This window comes from Cygnus atratus, chromosome 8 (assembly GCF_013377495.2).
Source record: "Cygnus atratus isolate AKBS03 ecotype Queensland, Australia chromosome 8, CAtr_DNAZoo_HiC_assembly, whole genome shotgun sequence".
Taxonomy (NCBI): domain Eukaryota; kingdom Metazoa; phylum Chordata; class Aves; order Anseriformes; family Anatidae; genus Cygnus; species Cygnus atratus.
In genome coordinates, this window is record NC_066369.1 from 23,195,154 (window position 1) to 23,213,257 (window position 18,104).

At 38.3% G+C, this 18,104-nt stretch overlaps 1 protein-coding gene across 4 annotated transcripts in view; it reads left to right on the plus strand.

Annotated features, from left to right (window-relative positions):
* MAST2 (microtubule associated serine/threonine kinase 2) overlaps positions 1 to 18,104 on the plus strand; it is a 192,420-nt gene that overhangs the window by 148,410 nt on the left and 25,906 nt on the right. For all 4 annotated transcript variants that reach the window (XM_035537681.2, XM_035537680.2, XM_050712246.1 and 1 more), the window contains 8 exons: positions 441 to 516; positions 1,202 to 1,411; positions 7,465 to 7,566; positions 10,926 to 11,058; positions 13,177 to 13,238; positions 13,886 to 13,971; positions 15,899 to 16,107; positions 17,690 to 17,828. In XM_035537681.2, coding sequence (XP_035393574.1) covers positions 441 to 516; positions 1,202 to 1,411; positions 7,465 to 7,566; positions 10,926 to 11,058; positions 13,177 to 13,238; positions 13,886 to 13,971; positions 15,899 to 16,107; positions 17,690 to 17,828 — 1,017 coding nt within the window. The remainder of the gene's footprint in view (positions 1 to 440; positions 517 to 1,201; positions 1,412 to 7,464; positions 7,567 to 10,925; positions 11,059 to 13,176; positions 13,239 to 13,885; positions 13,972 to 15,898; positions 16,108 to 17,689; positions 17,829 to 18,104) is intronic.

Here is an 18,104-nt window from a genome sequence, read left to right on the forward strand (position 1 = left end):
AAGGTCCTTGTTGCATTTTACTGCGCTCCTTTCCAGCACTAGAGACTCTGGAGGTAATAGGGATTTCTTCCTGTGCAGGTCTGCTACCATTACCGTGGAGGGCAGTAAGAGAACATGGGCAGTGACAGCACCTTTAACGAATGCACTTGTTTTTTTAACATGCTAGTGTGTTAGGGCTTGCATTCAGTGGAAATAGGTGGGTTGTCTGCCTGAGTTCTTGTGCAGACAGGAGGGTGAGCAGTTTTCAGATGAGTTAGCTGTCACTTCTGGGGGGCTATGAACTGCCATTGCTTGGTAAGATTTCCTCTGAAGTTCTACATATAGCCATTACTGAAGGGAAGTCGAAGGGCTACAGTCAGTGCGGCAGTGACCAGCACTGGATTTTTGAGGGTTTTGATGTGATATCTGTAAATGATGATGTACTTTCTTTTCTCCTCTAGCCCGGGTCGCTCCCCAATTTCCTTTGACAGTGAAATAATAATGATGAATCATGTGTACAAAGAAAGGTTTCCAAAGGTAAGGAATCACTTTTTGAATAATGCATTCAATGAACTTGTGAGAAAGCTCGGTATTTATTTGTAGTACTTCCTGAGAAGGATCTCATGTCGCACCTCTGATTTCCAATTTTTTGTTTGTTTGTTTTAAAGCTGAATATTAAAATCTTTGGAATCAAGTTTTGAGAGTTAACATTTCACTGCAATGAACATAGATATTTGTTTATCCGAGAGCTGTTGATACGGTCATTCCTTTCTGCTTTACCACTAGTAAAAATAGATGTTTCTCTGGTGGCAGGATATCGGGGCTTATACTGAAAGAAATGACGTCTGTCTATTTCTTGGGGCAATGATTTTCAGATTTCGTGGTCTTGCCTACAAGTTCTGAGAGCTGCCTTGGATCTTACATCCTTATTGTGGAGACCCAGGGAGGAATGCAGCCTCAGAACCAAGTTATTTTTATAGTCATTTCCATTTTCAAAAAGTGTGTCCTGATTAAATGTTGCTGTTTGTTCTTGTGAACATAATTCTTGCCTATGGTATAATAATTTTATTCTAGGCAAAACACCATCATTGCATTTTGGACTATTTTCTAAGTCCAGTGCATTTTGGGATTGAGAATATATTACTTTAGTACCCTACTTGTTCATGTTTAGATTTTGGGATAGTAAAATTTTAAGAATAATTTGTTTATTCTGTACTCTTAGGCCACAGCGCAGATGGAAGAACGGCTGGCTGAGTTTATTGCCTCTAATGCTCCAGAGAACGTGCTGCAATTAGCAGATGGGGTCCTAAGTTTCATCCATCATCAAGTTATTGAACTGGCCAGAGATTGCCTAGATAAATCACGTGAAGGTCTCATTACTTCTCGGTACTTTTATGAGCTGCAGGAAAACTTGGAGAAACTTCTCCAGGATGTAAGTGCACTCTAGAAGTAGAATATATTACTTTGATTGAAACTTGAAAAAATAAGGCAGAGCTTTGATTTCAGGAGAGGCAGGATGAATTCCAGAGGAAGGGCAGCAGGTGGGGGGGTATCAGGAGACTTGAGTCGTTGATCTACCATGGGCAGATTTGAGCAAGTCACTTCACCTGTGTACTTCATTTGTATGAAAGTTAGATATGCATATGAGTAAGTCAAAGGCAGTCTTTGCCATTTATGAAAATTGGGTTCATACAGATCAAGGAAATTACTGAACTTTTCTTTCATGTACTTCAAGACTCTGAATGACTTATTAATTACAATAGTGCCTTCAAGGAGTGAAAACACCATAGTTTGTAGTGTTGCTATAAATTTTTCATAAAAGATTTTCTTGAGCTGAACTAATCCAGTTATGGGGTTGTTTTTGTTTTTTTTTACTACTTCGATGTGTTTTGTGGTGTTCAAAGCATTTGAAAATACACAAGGGGGCACAATTTTAATGCGTGCTCAGTATGCTTCAGCTACTCATTAAAATCACTCTTTTCCTTTAAAATAATATTAACTTCAAAAAATCTCTTAGAATTTATGCTATAGCTGTTGTGAAGAGTTGGTGCTATTACTTATTGCTGGGTCCAGACCTCTGTTTGGGAACATCTTCCTAATCCTCTGCTTTGATTTAAGTAGACAGCAAGTTGAAAGTACAAGATTTACAAAGATCACAGGCTCAGATAACAAATATCGCTGAGATACCAAGAAACGCAGACCCTGAAATAATTTTTCTGTGATGATTCTTAATCTTTTTCATGAAGATGTGTTTACATGTCATTGACCAGTTTTCCATTATGAATTGCACTAGTTTGTGCACCTCTGCCACTCTTTCCAGACATTAGAAAGTGGTAGGTAGATTAAAATACTGTATTAATATACTACTGCTGTATTTAAAAGCTTCGTGAAAACTGCAGAATCTTCCTTTGTTTTAACTAAAGTTTTTAGCTACCACATTTATATGAGTGTGGCTGCAATTTCCCCGATATTTGTTATGCATGGGAAAAAAGAAATTACTCTTGTTTGTTCCTGTGGTGCTAAGCCTGAATGAGGAATGATTTTGACAGATCAAGAGAGGAAGAGAATATATTTCAAGGACCTGCATGGTTGTCAGCCTGTGGCATATCAGTAACCACTGCGGATGCATTTCTGTAGTAAAAAATGTGTTTCCTGGTAAAAGTAGAGTTCTTTGGATGCGGTGTGGGAGTTTGACCATAGCTTCCAGCATACAGGGCTGGAGAAATTGCATCTAGTCAAAGAAATTGTTCAGGATTCATGGTTTTTAAAGGAGGAAAATCTTTCTAGTGTCTGAAAGCGTGGCAGCAGAGCCTTTTTGGACAGCATAAGCAGCACGCAGGCACTGCTGCTGGATCCAGGGCTGGCTGGCGCAGGGGCTGACGGAGGCACGTGAGCACTGCTGCATGTTGCTGACAAGACTTGAAGCTGCTGTGGAGGAGCTGGAAGCAGGGTGCAGGGGTTTCCTGCAGCCAGATGAGCGTGTGTCATTAGGTCCACGTTGTATCTCCAGCGTCTGGAAGCAGGGTACCTGTGCACACAAGCTATGAAATACGGAATCCAGGCACCTTTGGTCAGTGGTTTGTAAGCTGGAAAGCCTTCACTAGAAGTGGATGTGTATGTTTTGCAAAATAGCTTACATTTCAAGGGGTGCAAAGGGTCTACAGAGTATTTTACAGTGTCTTTTAAAGTATCTTCTGATAACAGATAGTTTAAGCTTGAAATTCTCCTGCTCCCAGACTTTTCTCCCTCCTTTGTATGTGGACTGTGATTTATTATACCCTAAGAAATTGAGAGAGCGATAGGTTAGGTCTGGCCACTCCACTCAGCCCTTTCAGGCCTGTCTTTTGGCCTGAAGAGGTTGATCAGGATTTCAGAGAAGGTGTGGGTCAGGTAAGCATGCTTTTTCCTTTCCTTCCCTTTCCCTCAGAACAAGTCCTCAATATATACCTTCTTAAGTGGCCTTTTCCCTTTGGTGCTGTATGCATTATTCTGCTACTCCCAAGCGCAGGGGAGAATGACAGCGAGCGGTTACTGCGTGAGGTACAGCAGTCATCCCTCTGCTTGCTCAGTAACTGACATCGGGGCTGCTCTGACCTCTTCCTCCTCAACATCTTCTTCAGGGTGTGGGTGAGAGAAGTGCCTGTTCTCAAGTGTAATTAATTTACTTTAGGAACTAAGGGGGACTAGGGATGATTGAAAGGAAAGCTTGGAGAGACAAAGGAGGCAAAACAGGGCAGGAAGAAGGAGACAGAGAAATGAACGCCAGCACAGGAAGGTCCATGATTTCCTTCCATGTCTTTTTTTTTCCTGTGCATATTTTCTTGTCTTTTGGTTATATTCTAATACTTTAAAATCCATCCCCCACACCCCAAGAAACTTTTTTTGAGGACTCACCTAAAACACCAGAAGCTTGGAGTTGAAATTAGAGTATCCCAAACTTAGGGCAGGGTCCTTAGCTCTGATTACCTTGTTAAGGTATCAAGCAGAGCAGTACTTTATATAAATAAGACCATCTGGAATCTCAAAAAAAAAAAAATCTCTTTCACTTGGCCAGTAGTATGGCCTTTGCAGTAGGATATATAGTTTTTGGCCTTTCCAGTAGGATGTATAGTTTTATGCTATATTTTTACAAGATACAGAAAGACTGGGAAGATGATTTATTGGTCAATAAGGAAACAAGCAGCGCTGGGCCAGGAACTGGCAGGAATACCCATGGATTTTCATAGAGTTTTACTGTGAAATTCACACAGGAATTTCAAGCCACAGAAAGAAAAAACTATTTAATGTGTTGCAGTTTGAGGCTACTTTATGTTGTAAAAATGTATTCATAAAATAGAGTAATTGGGTATGTAAATAATGAGCTGTTTAAATATACCAAACCAGAGAGCTTTTAAAGTTCTTAGATCCTGGCTTTTGTAATAAAATACCAACAAATCTCATTAGTTCTGGCAAATGAGATATTTTCTCATTTGGAGCGTGAAATATTGTCTTTTAGCCAGAGAAACCTATTGCTTATTGCATCACTGAAATGATCCTGAAGTAAAAATGAATTTAATAGATTTTCTTTATTTTGGAAAGCGTGGACTTGGATGCCACACTTCACATTTAAAGAAAATATATTGAAAAATAACAGAAAGTACTTATGAAAAAGAACAGGGCATTTGATTCTTTATCTGTTACCTTAGGGGTTGGGCTAGAGGATGGAACAGGAGCTCAAGCTCCTTTGAAGTAAAAGGTTATAGTCAGTTGTTTACTTGGCTCCATTGACTAAATGACAAAGACAAGGTAAAACTAGCCAAAAGTTGAATGGCTTTTGTGTAGGTTAAGCCAGTTGGAGGTAAGGAAATGAAGAACTACAGGTGTGTTTCTGTGCATGGAACAAAAGCAAAGAGGAGGGAATTAGTATTGTACTATGTTGACTGATACAGCACATTGGAAAATTGATATTCTGATTGGAATTGCTTTCTTAATATGAGCCTGAGCGTAAATTTATTGGTTCTTGGCGTTGCAGGTCTATTGTTTTGGTTTCCATCAGTATATTAGCTCAATTACAGTGTTGTGACTTGCATATCCCAGTTATTGGTCCTGCTGAACCCCAGGGGAGGACAGTGATTTTAATTTCATGCCCCAGTAGCTCCAGTTAGTGACGGATGGGTCTTTCAGATAAGGGAATCGGTTTGTAAATTACCCGTTGCTACCTCCTGTACATGTGTCACTGGCAATGTGTGGAGGAATGGCATCAGCCTCTACCCACAACCCCATAGCTTCTCCCTCCTCCCCTCTGGAGGTGGGAGGGGGGGGGAACCCTGAAATGACACCAGCAACCTTCAGACAAGCATGTCGTCATTGGGAACTGCTAATTAGGTGGCATGCATCATCCCAAGGCACATGGAAGCGGTGGGCAGAGCCGTGCTATATAACCCCGTCTGCTTTCGAGATACTGTCATCGGGACAGATGGTAAACAAGACGTCTGTAGAGATGTCTGGACTATCCTGTGAGGGGAGGAAACAAGAAGAGGCAGTGTTGCTGAGGATCTTGGAAGAGCAGCGCTGTGCAGAGATGATGGCTGAGTGGCTGTTACAAGTTGTGTTTGATTTTTGTAATGCTCTACTCTGCTCTTTTTTTTTTTTCTTTTCTTTTGCTTTTCTTTCTCATTTGGCAGTCATGGTCTAGCTTTTCATTTTCAAAACAGACACCTGATTAAGTTAGTTAAATTTTTAAATTATTTGCCTAAATTGCAGAAGATGAGAAAGAGAGAAAGCAAAAGGACTTGATTTAAAAGGATGTTTGCTTCAACAGTATAAACAGATGCAATAAATAAAAATATTGTTTTTTGCATACTATGTGGGGGAGAAAGAGGACGTTCCAATTGCATGGCTCATATTTCAAATAATACAAAGTTGTTGATGTTTTATTTATTCATGGCAAAGCAGCTAACCCCTGGTGATCTGGAATGGCTTTTCAGCTATGAAAGCATTAATTTCTTCATAGAATTCATATTTTAGCTCGTAAGTTTGGGTAATGCATTAAGGGGCACAGAGTGAATACTAATCACCTTCATTTTCATCATTTTCTATTTTATAATGAGAAAATACTGTTTAGAAAAAAATCTCAACTTATTTCAGTGTTTTCAAAATATTCTTTAGAAGACTTTTATAACCAGGAAGCATCTCTGATACTGTTTGTAGATGATGAACTAGCACTTATGTAGTTTTCTTCAAGGTTAAAATTCTAGCACTACCTTATCACCGCTGAAGTAATGTTTCTTATTCTGACCTTTGTCAAAATGAGAAATAATAATTTTGTTGGTTTGGTAACAAAATTACATATATTTAAAAATGCTGCCTTTTTCTAGCTTCTGTGTTTTTATTGTTCTTTTAGGTGGCTGACTGTGTTTTGGTTTCTCAACAGTATATTTCTTTTTCTTAGATGGTTTAATGAACAATCCTAAATGAACCTTAAAGTTTCTTTCTGCTTGCATTCATGTTGATAAAATATCATTCCTATAAGCAGCTACTGGCTCATTGCCAGTATAAACACATTGGTGAAGTTCAGGACTTTACACTTGTGTCTGTGCTAAAGCCTAATTTTTTGACCTTGGAAAGCTATAGCTATACTTCATTTCGGAGTTTTTTTCATGTCATTGGAACTGTCTTTTATCACCCTATAACGAAATACTATTTTACTTGTGTTCCAGGACTTGTAACAATATTGTATTTGAGCAAAAAAGAGTAATTTGAGGGGTGGGTGGGTATTGTTGGTCAAATTTGCCCATGTTTCTTACATTACCCATTTTAATGCATTTTTTTGTTATAAAAAAGACATCCCTTCTTTGTGCACGCACACACACATTAACCTTGAAGCTAAGCATTGAATTTGTACTGAAGTCCAGTAAATTAGAAAGAGTGGGTGAGAATAAATTCTCTGAATTAGCTTTCTGTATGTTCTTTGCTTTGCTTGTGTGCTTGGTACAACAGAGCATTCAATACAATGCTGTAGTTGTTCAGCAGGATTTATGAAATTAAATCAAAAGAAAATAAGTTTAGGATTTTCATGAGTATAAACAAAAGTAGTACAAATTCCGTCTGAAAGCACAGCCTAAAAATGTGTAGCTGCTGGTCATTTTCTAGATTTTGGTATCATATGGATGGTAAAATTGGAAGAATCGATATTGCTGTTTTCATTTAAAAAAAAAAAAAACAAAACAAAAACCACATCATATCTAATGTAACTGATGGGTGATATAATGCAAATAGAGCCTTTGAAATTTCTCTTGCGTGATAAAAACAGTCAGTTGTAATGGCAAAGCTATATGTAACTTGGTATCCTTGAATGAGCTGAGATTGCAGCCTGACCTGACTCGGCCATGCCTTCGCTGCCGAATTGCAGTTACTGAGCTGGTGATTCCTCTGTGATCAGCATTTGACATATAAAAATGAACAGTTCACTGCTAGGACCATAATGGGATCCTTTGCTCTCCACAGGCCCACGAGCGATCGGAGAGCTCAGAGGTTGCCTTTGTTACCCAACTTGTGAAGAAGCTGATGATTATTATTGCACGACCCGCTCGGCTGCTGGAGTGCCTGGTAAGTGTGGTTCTCAGGAGAGCACGTGTGTGATCTGAAGTCTGGTGTGTGTTTGGGGAGATAAGGAACACAAGATCTTCAAGAGAAAACTTTAAATTCTGATGAAAACATTGATGAAAAATAAATATTTTTTTTAAAAAAAAGTCCCGTCTTTTGCATTAATATGGAATTATCTTCGCATTGGAGTGTCAGCTGCAACAGTGGCTAGTTGGGTTTTAGTGTAAAGGTTATGTCTGAGGGGCCAGATGTAGCTTTTGGCATCATTTCATGCAGCATCACACCACCTGATATTCCTCAGGGTGTTAATAGGTACAGTGAAGAGTGTGTAAGTGTATGGTTTGTGTAGACATTGTGGTGATTATTGATTATAGAGCTCAGTTCTGTGTCTGCATTTCAAAAGGATGTTGAAAAACTGGTTAGAGTGTAGGGAAGAGTCACAAAAAATTTTTTGAGGGCTGGAGGAGGTATCACAAACCTACAGTTGAAATTTGTGAACTAGCAGGATGAAATTCCCTGGCCTGCGTTATGTGAGAGGTACAAGCACACAATCTAGTTGTTTTTTCTGGACATGAAAACGACAGGGAAGCTACATCCGACTGAGACATTACACAAGGTGGCTGAATTAGGGGTCTGTGGCTGGTATAGATGTGTAGTTAACAGGTTGAGGGCAGCAGCGTGCCCGCAGTTGACATTTCTCACTGGAGTCACTAGAAGATAAATGAGTTTTGCAGAGCTTTCTTTGGCAAGGTGGACCGGAGTGGTCCAACCTTTCCAGTGATACCAGTTGTTGTAAACACCTGCTGAGATTCTGTGAACCAGTAGACTTCAGAGAGTTCCCTAATTCCTCTGCCCTGACCCATGGCCATCAGAGGGATTGCTTTGCTGGGAACCCTATAGCGCAAGGAAGGCAGGAAGCCTTGGTAAGTTTTGTGAACTCATCTCTATACCTGGAAGCACTTTCAAACTCAAGTCAGCTTCTAGCTGCAGATCAATAGGTCTCCAGGGTCATCCACTATCTTCTGTACCCCATGTTCTGCAAAGTGCAGGAGAGCAGGTGGGAGCAGTAAAGTCATTGAGATATGAGTAATGAACTCCAAAGCACGTAGTGACAACCTTGAAAATGCAGTGGCTGGTCTTTAAAGTGTAAAAATAATGTTTGGCTTTATATATTAGTCTTTCAATTTTTTTAAGCTTTATTGGCTTTCTAGCAATTTTTTCCATATATGTAATTCTGCTGACGTGAAGACTTAAGCATTAATGTTCCTTTTATCCTATAAAAGAGCAACAGCTATAGCAATGGATAGTCTACCATTTAAATAGCTTGTGAACTACATTTTATTTTTATTTTGTAGCATAATTTTTTTGTAATCTAGTCTTTAACTTCATTGTTTGTGAATTTATAGACACGTTCTAAGAATTACTATTAATGTTAACTTCAGTAACACAGCTCGTTCTTAATTCTGCCTTGTAAATGAAATGACTGACCACATAGGCAGTGGTTGGGATGGATGTGATTGTTGTGATGGGAGTGAAGGCAAGTAATTATTTTAAACTTCAGCTACTTGGCTTCAGTCTTTGTGTTACATGTTGGACAGTGAAACGTTTGTTTATAGAATTTGTTTGTAGAATATGTATAAAAATGTATAGAACATGAATATATATTCATATATATAAATATGAAAGATATATATAAGATAAGATATATATATATAAGATAAGATATATATAAGATATATATAGAAATATATAGAATATGTATAAAATGTGTACATTTGTATAGTATTTGTTTATAGAATGTTTGTTTATGAGTCTCTGGGGCTTCAAGAAAATCATGTGTTTTGTGCATCATTGAAACCATCTTTTGGGAAAAGTATGTAATTTGTTGTTTTTTTTTCATATTGTTTTTCGATAGCACTTCCCCCCCGCTTAGTAGGGACCATTCTTCTCCATTTAACTAAAACTGTACGCAGATAATAAAATAAATCTACTACAAAGAAGGCAGAAGTGGAATTTACTTCATTTTTGTACGCTTGATTTTTTTTGTCACCAGACATTTATTTTCTTCTGTCCTTTACTCACCAATGAATGCCCTACTGTTGTATCTTGAAAAATCCTTCCCTGACTCCACCTTCCCTCCCACCTTGTTCTCTAAATTATGTTGCAGTGCTGTTGATCACATCTCTCCCACAGTCCTCTGTGATCCCTGCTGTCTTCCACCTCTCAGTTAGTTGACTAATTCTTTTCCAGATAATTTAGAAGAGAACTTTGTTTCTTGCATTGTTACTGTCTTTGGTTGATGGATGTATTGAAGCAGCATTGCTTAGCGTAATCAAGAAAAAGCATCTTCTCTGTTTCTCTAGCCATTCAAATATCTTTATATCATCATTTTCTCTGACTTTTTTTCTTGTTCACAGTTCTGTACTCTCTTTTCTGTCATACTGCTGACCATACTCACATCCATTCTTTTCTGATAACCTTCGCTGCTTCCCTTTTTCCCCTCACATATCACAAGAAATTTTTTGAAGAGTTTTGCTCACTGATGGTAAATAATAAAGTTTGTAGGGCAGAAATAAGGTTATTTAGTGATCTTACTTCTAAGCAGCAGTGCTCTTGCACCTAGATATTGTCTTTTATTTCCAATTGTATCTATTGGTGTAGTAAAAATGATCATACCTGCTTATAACCTTTGCTTTCCTTAGAGATCCAGTACACCAACCTGAGCTGATATAATCTACTCTTTACCCTTTAATAGTATTTCTTACGTAGAAAGTGAAATATTCTCTGCTGGTAGACTAATAATTACTATTTTATTAACAATTCTATTAGTTATTTCTAAGGTTGGGACAGTTAAAAGTGAGGTGGACAGGTGAATGGTTTGATCAGAAGTGATATTTGAAAGCAGGAGAGGTTCATACTGGCTTAACTCCTCTGTCAGACAGAGGCAGCAGAAGAGGGCACCTCAGTCCTCATCACCTTTCATGGCAGAGCTCAGAGACAAAATTAGGAGGTGGATCCAGGTTAATGTTTGCATTTTTATGACCTCATTATCCGATAGTCTGGTTTTGGTTCATAAAATTCCTACAATCCTTCTCATGTTTTGAATGGCAAATCTAAGCCAGTGGATGTCCACCAGGCTGTAAAGGCATAGCATTTTTGCAGAACAGGTTGGAATGCATTGACTTGCTTGTTGTACTATAAATGTTTAGCATTGCAGCTCAACCCAGAATTAGCTTTGGATGTTTCTGAGGAATCCAGATGATTCAACCCATGCTCTTTCTCTCCAATGTCAGAGAAACCTTTCATAACTGTAAAGCTGAATCATTTACACCCCCTACTCCTTTCTCTCCACCTTTCTGCAGGAGTTTGATCCTGAGGAGTTCTACCATTTGTTAGAAGCTGCAGAAGGCCATGCCAAGGAAGGGCAAGGAATTAAATGTGACATTCCTCGTTATATTATCAGCCAGCTGGGACTTACCAGGGATCCCCTGGAGGGTGAGAACTCCTGTTTTGTACTCTCCAAACTACTGAAAGGATAACCAAATCTCCAGATACTAACTCCTGGCCACTACATAGCTAAAGGAAGCTTTTATTTTATTGGTTTAATTTCTAAGCCATTTGTCCTTATCTTCCTGTTTGTTGTCAAATTCTAGATTGTCTTTTCCAGCCCCTTGTCTCAAAGGAGCATTGCTGGGGTAAGGATCACACATCAACAGTGACAGTTCTTTACTTATGGTGTTAATAATGTATCCCTGTATTATAGCTGAAAAAATGTTAGAAAATGGCTTTATGGTTTAACTGCTTTCTCTGTGCTGCTGGGCAGTAAAAGTAAGTTCACTTGTTATTTCTGTTCAGCCACTGCCTGACTGACTACTAGTGGGTTGGTTGGAAAGGATTTGGTCATCCCATTTGTTGGCCTCACTGGGAAAAGTTGTGACTTCCCAGGGACCAGGACCATGAAACCAGGACTAATATGACTTTTTTTAAGTGGAGATGCCTGTATTTTTACATCTTGCATAGCAGTGAAACCAAAAAAGAGTGAATTATAACCAGCACAGTATGTCATCAGAGTAGGAGGAGGAGTGCCTTGTTGCACGGCCTGATAGTTACTGAGTACTTCATGTGAAAATAGCAACAATATTGGTGCATGATTCACTGAAGAGTGCATATATTTTCAATTTTCTAAAGTAGATGCAGTGTAAACATAATGTCAGTTAATGAGTAGTTCACTTGGATATAAAAGTTTTTATTTCTGCTCCCAAAAGATATTTTTTCAAACAGTTTATGATAATTAACACAAGTTTATACTCAGAGAAAATCTAGTTTGTGATGAAGAGGATTTATTTTACACTTTATGGGTTTTAGAAATGTTGGATATTGCACTTAAACATTTGATACATTTTTAAGGGGTCATAAACATTTGCTTTCTACCTGTTACAAAGTCTGATAAGGTCTATGAAATTACAGTGCTTTTTAGGCACTGTATGAGTAATGTTTAGAAGAAAGTAGCAGCTTTTCTGCTAGGTCCCAGAATTATATATAGTAAAATGAATATGCTGTAAATGTACAGAGCCCCAGAAGATCCTGACTTTGGAATTCAACAGTTAATATTTTTGTCTGGCACTCTGTTAGCTTACTCTCTTCTCCTATGACAAGTTTTACGAGCATGCATGGCTTGCTCAGCAACAATAGAAAGTGTGACAGAGATTGGAGATTGCTGCAGAATATTTCAGTGATTGAACTGTACTTTTTGTTTTCCCTAGAGAGCATAATTTTACCATAAATTAGTAGTCTGGATAGGACTAGTTTAACTTCTACGGTGTTTACTCGAATGACAGTGACAGGTTGACTTCAAGTGAAGAGCTCTTCGGGAAAATTTCTACCAAAGATTGCTAAATGCAATTTAATAGCATTTGTTGAAATCTGACATTAAAGGGAAATTTTCCTTTGATCCCTGTCATGGGAGAGAACCTTTCCATCACTAATTCCCCTTACTAAAGTCAAATTTTCTTTAGAAATGTGTGGAGATGTCAAGGTGCCTTATTTCCTTTCTGTAAGGAGGGCACCCAGAAATGTCAATGATGTCTGTTTAGAGACTAGTAGCTAATGTAGGATTTGGTTCTGCAAAGTTTATAGCATCTCCTAAGACAGCTGAGTAGCCTAAACTAACTGAATTTCTCACAGTTTGCTGCTGCTCAGCATTTTGCAGAATCGTACACATTTCATGGGGAGAGGTTGTTTGAAATGTAATTCTTTTTCTTTTCTGGAGTACAGAGGTGCAACCATCTTTATGCATGGAGTAGGTTTTAACACAAACTAGCAGGCAGTTTCCTTAAACTTGCATTTGTTGCTTTTACTTATTGTAGAAACCATCTACAGTAAGTGATGCTGAGATTAGGACAATTAATTATATTCATCTTTATATAAAATGCCGCTTACAATTTACAAGATGTTAAAGGTTAGCACTGTATAATTGGGGTGACTTTTTACAGGGGGGGAAGTATGTCCTTCATAATCTACAAGCACCTCTTAAAATCCTGTTTGTCTTGTACAAACAAAGAGAATAGTGTTTGATTGAGATCATTAGGAGTAATCTCTCCCCTTTCTTTTCAGAAATGGCCCAGCTGAATAGCTATGACAGCCCAGACACTCCTGAGACAGATGATTCAGTCGAGGTAAAGCAGTAATACACTCATACTGTCTAGCACATTTTTTTTTCCCCTGGAAAGAAGTAGTCTACAATAAAGAATTAATTATAACGCAGTGGAATTTTAAATTAAAAAAAAAAAGCGCTGACATTCAAAAGCACTAAAGTATACACTCATAACAACGTGCAAATCTCTACTGTGGAGGTGAAATGCATAAAAGATGCAAACAGACGTTTATCATCAAATTTTGTTGATGTTTCTTTGGAGTTGCAAACAAAAATCGTTTGGAGAAACTCTTTGTATTTGCATTTGTAAAACGTGATGGGAAATGAAAAGAGATGAATTTAGGTACAACTGCTGGAAAAATGTAGTTATACAACTCAATAGGTTTCAAAGATCCCTAGTTTTTTAGTTTATCGGTATTTTAAATATGTAGTTATGGAAAGGTCTGAATCTTATAGTCCAGTGATTTTCTGTGCAAGTACTTGCAGAGGAAATCTGCAAGGCTGCTAGGGATACAGATGATTATCCTGAAACTGAGGACTCCAGAGCTTTAGAAATGGTTTGAGTTTGGGTAAATGCTGCTTAAAGAAGAAAGGGACAAAAGAGTGAAGTATAGAATGAAGTCACTTCTGTTCTCAATTTCCTTTTTTTTTTTTGTCTTCTTTCCCCAGAGCCGTGGAGCCTCTGTCCAGTCAAAGAAAACTCCATCTGAAGAAGAGTTTGAAACTATTAAACTGATCAGTAACGGTGCTTATGGGTAGGGCTTTTTAGGCTTTGCTTTAAAAGAAAATACTATTTTCATTCTACACAGTAAAGGGTTATTACAAAGTTAGGCAAATTACTGTTTTCTGTTGGGTCCAAAGTATAAAGAATTTTGCCTAGGTCTTGGTTCCATACTTGTGATGTCTTCTGCATTCTTGTGAGAGATGCCATTTCTTTCATGTTCTCAGGGTTTCTTAGGCAGTACCCCCTGTACCTGGAAGTATTTCCTGGCTGTGAAGGTCTTAATGTTGTGCTGAACTGGCATCCAGCTTCCAGATTATTGGTTGCTTGTAAAAATAAATTGCCCCACGTTAAAGCTTTCAGAATATTGTATTCCTAATCCCTTTGTGGCACAAATTTGCTGAAGCCCTTCCAAGCTGTGGCCTCAAATCTGTTCTTGTAGTAATTATTTCTGCAGCAGCTTTTTGTGGTAGGTAGGTAAAATATAGACACTTCAGTACCTTGGCTTGAGATGACAAAAATGTTTTCCCAAAACATTGTTTCTAGGAGAAATATCGTCACTTAGTGTATTTTGGAATTTCCTAAACAATAGTTTGTTTTGAGTCTGAGAAAATTATTTTGTACCCCTTTCTTTATTGTATATCAAAGCACCCTACCTGCAGTTCCTTTCATGCTGAGTGTTTAAGTCCTGTGATTTCTGTGAGGGTAAAATTCTGTAGTTGCAAATGTTTTTGATGACTCATTCAAGCGGCAGGAATGTTGAGAAAGAAGTTGTTTATAGTTTTGCATTCTTCCATGTGTTCAGATTATCTGTGTAACGTGGCTGTTTGTGAGCACTTGAAATACCAAGATAAATGCTAAAATTATATTGGGGATAATGTGAGAAGTAATAAAGTAAGAGTGCTATTAGATTTTATTCATTGAAGAAAACAAAATGAAGCTGGTCAGTTAAAATTGTAACTGATCATCCAAACTTATCCTGAATTTTAAAGATGATTCCTGAACTCCTTGCAGTTCATAAATCATTATGAATTATTTTGATTAGGCCATAACTATGAATAGTGATTCAGTAGGTTATAACAACAAAACTTAAGCTAGCATGTGCTTGAGTGTTTTGTAGAAGTGGGTGCTTAGTTAACAGCAACTTGGTTTTTAGTTTAAATTGTGGAAAAAGTGTAGGTGTATTTTTTAGTCTATGAAGACACAATGGAGCAGGTTTGAAGCACTGTATTGTTAGACAAGAAGCTTTTTATGTTTTCAGTCACATTTCTGCACAGCCCCCGTGATTTAAAAATAACTTCGTAAAATGTGGGGAGATGTTGTAGTTCTCCTGTTACTCATTCCTGTCTTTATATTTGGGTGTATTTCACAGTCAGCTGCTTGTGAGACACAATACCATGTTAAATGCAATATACTCCAGAGAGAAGGAAGCAAGCATTGATTCAGAAACGCAGGCAAACCGGATGAAAATTTCATTTGCAAACTGTGTTACTAATGTGCAGGAATCTAATGATCTGCAAATGATAGAAATGTAAGAGATACTGAAGGAAATCCCTTGTGACAGTGTTGCATCAATTAACTTTATGGAGCTTGGAAAGAAATCATGCTGATTTCATATATTTTGGATGTTTTTTAGTGAAATAGTGACTATAGTATTGAAAAATACAAGCCTCATTGCATTGACACTTAAGGAAGTCTGTGACATTTGTGCCTGAATTATCTCCTTGTTAGTCACATCAACAAAAATGCTCCTGAATTCAAAAAGGCAGAGTAGCTTTTGGAAGGAAGCATGATAGGTCTCCTTGTTGAGGGGAGTTTGGCAATGAGATGGGATTTTATAGAGTCGCAGGTATGTCTTGTCAGGATCCATTCAAAACGGTTACCATCCACTGTTTGTTTTTTGTTTTTTAAATAGTTCAAACTGAAAATGGAACTTTTGCTCTTGGTATGTGGTTTTCTAGAGCGGTGTATTTGGTGCGACACAAGACCACCCGTCAACGTTTTGCCATGAAGAAGATCAACAAACAGAACCTAATTTTGAGAAACCAGATCCAGCAGGCTTTTGTCGAGAGAGATATCTTAACATTTGCTGAGAACCCCTTTGTAGTCAGCATGTTCTGCTCCTTTGAGACCAAGCGCCATCTGTGCATGGTTATGGAGTATGTGGAAGGTATGTTTGTCATCATCTACACCTGCAAAGCACATACACATAATGAGTCTCATTATAAAAGATGCAGTTTCTAAGCGACTTATAAGATGTGTACTTTTGGGTGTAACATCGATGAGCACACTGCTCTGAATGCAATAGGGAGGAAGAACAACTTATGTGTGCTATTTCTTTCTTCGTGTCGAGTGAGGTCAGTCAGCCCTGCAGCAGCACGGGAGATCATGATGCCCTTTTAGGGAGGAGTATATGGACTGCTGGGGCTGAGCTGGAGAAATGTGAGTCATTCTGCCCCTAGTATGGTTTTGTATAAGGAGATACTCCAGTTGTGAATCTCTGTGACTAACACAGCATGATTGCAGTGGAGCTGAGGAAACATAAAGCCACATGTAGAAAAGTTGTAGGGGTCAGAAGTCATCGTGAGCTTTCCAGTCCTCACTGGAAAGACATTCTCCTGCTCTCCTGTGTGATGGCACGGCAAGATTCATTGCATACTTGCTTGGCATTAGAGAAAGGTAGTTAAGAAACATCACCAAGTGACACAGTCTTTGTTCCTTACCAGCCTTTTAGAAATACTGTGCTGCTTTGTTGTTTGCTTTTTTTCCTTACTTACTGGATTTGATTTGATTTGTTTTGATTTATTTTATTTTATTATTTATTTATTTATTTATTAATTTTTTTTATTGCAAGTGATATATTTCCTCTGGTGAACAGAACTAATTTCTTATGCCTGGCTTGCATGACTGAATGTTTGTGGGAAGTAAACTTATAGTTATCGTGTTAGTGCTCTTTCAGATAAATCAATGCAATGACAACAGATGTATTGACATAAAAAAATATTAATGCCTGTTTGCAAGTAGAGATGAAGGTTGAATGAAATGTGTGGGCAGTATTCCTTCAGAAACTTGAGTTGAGGACCCACATACTTATTTTCGTGGGTACCATTGTGTCCAATGGTGTGGCTGCTTCTCCATGCATGGGGAGAGCCAGGTAGTAGTCTTAGTATTTGCTTACTACTTTAAGAAGCTTGTATATCAGAAGTAGTGTCTGTCACAGTGGTGGAAAGCAAAGAAATTTATACAGTGGCAAAATGGTCATGAACAGTCCTTCCTTCAAGGCTTGCTTACAGTTGGGAAACAGCATCTGTACTTATGTACTGTATTTATTTGAGATAAATATTTCTTGCTTTCCTGAGCCATACAGAAATTAACAGAAGTGCACTGGAGAGAAGGTTTATCCTGATGTGTTTTACTGATAATGAAGATGAGGCCAGAGGAGTCTCAGTTCTACTCTTCAATCACAGTTTATTTTTTCAGCTGTTCAGCACTCGGTGGTGTTTTTTGTGTTGTGCCATTTTGGAAGAGAACAGGCATACCAAGCATACCTGCATTTCAGTTTTCCTAAGATTTTAATGTTTATTTGAAGCTCAAGACAGCGTTGAGAGAAAGTTTTAGAATTTGGAGTAATAGGGTTGAGATACAAAGTCTTTAGGAAACTCACTCTAGTCACCTAGTATTGTAGTCCCGTAGCTGTTCTTTGTTACTGGTATTTGCAATTTCACTGTGCCATATTTGCAACTTTTTTCTAGGAGGTGATTGTGCTACACTTCTCAAGAACATTGGTGCCCTACCTGTTGACATGGCGAGGATGTATTTTGCTGAAACTGTTCTAGCATTGGAGTACCTACACAATTATGGGATCGTTCACCGTGACCTAAAACCTGATAAGTAAGTCCTCAGCTCTTCAGAAGCTAGAGGAAGAGAGACAGTTCTTTGGAGGCTCTCTACATGGGCAGGAGGATGTGGGGGCTAGAGACGGTGGAGATTTTCGATGGCATCTAACATGCAGGAAGTTTTAGGGATTTGCTACTGATGTACAGAACCAGACAGGCACTGAGAAAGAGTAGGAAGAATATTTTCAAATATTATCTTGAAGCTATTGCTGCATTGGTGAAATATGGCAGAAGGCAGCCTGATTTCTGGCTGCCTTAGCAGCTCTGTGAG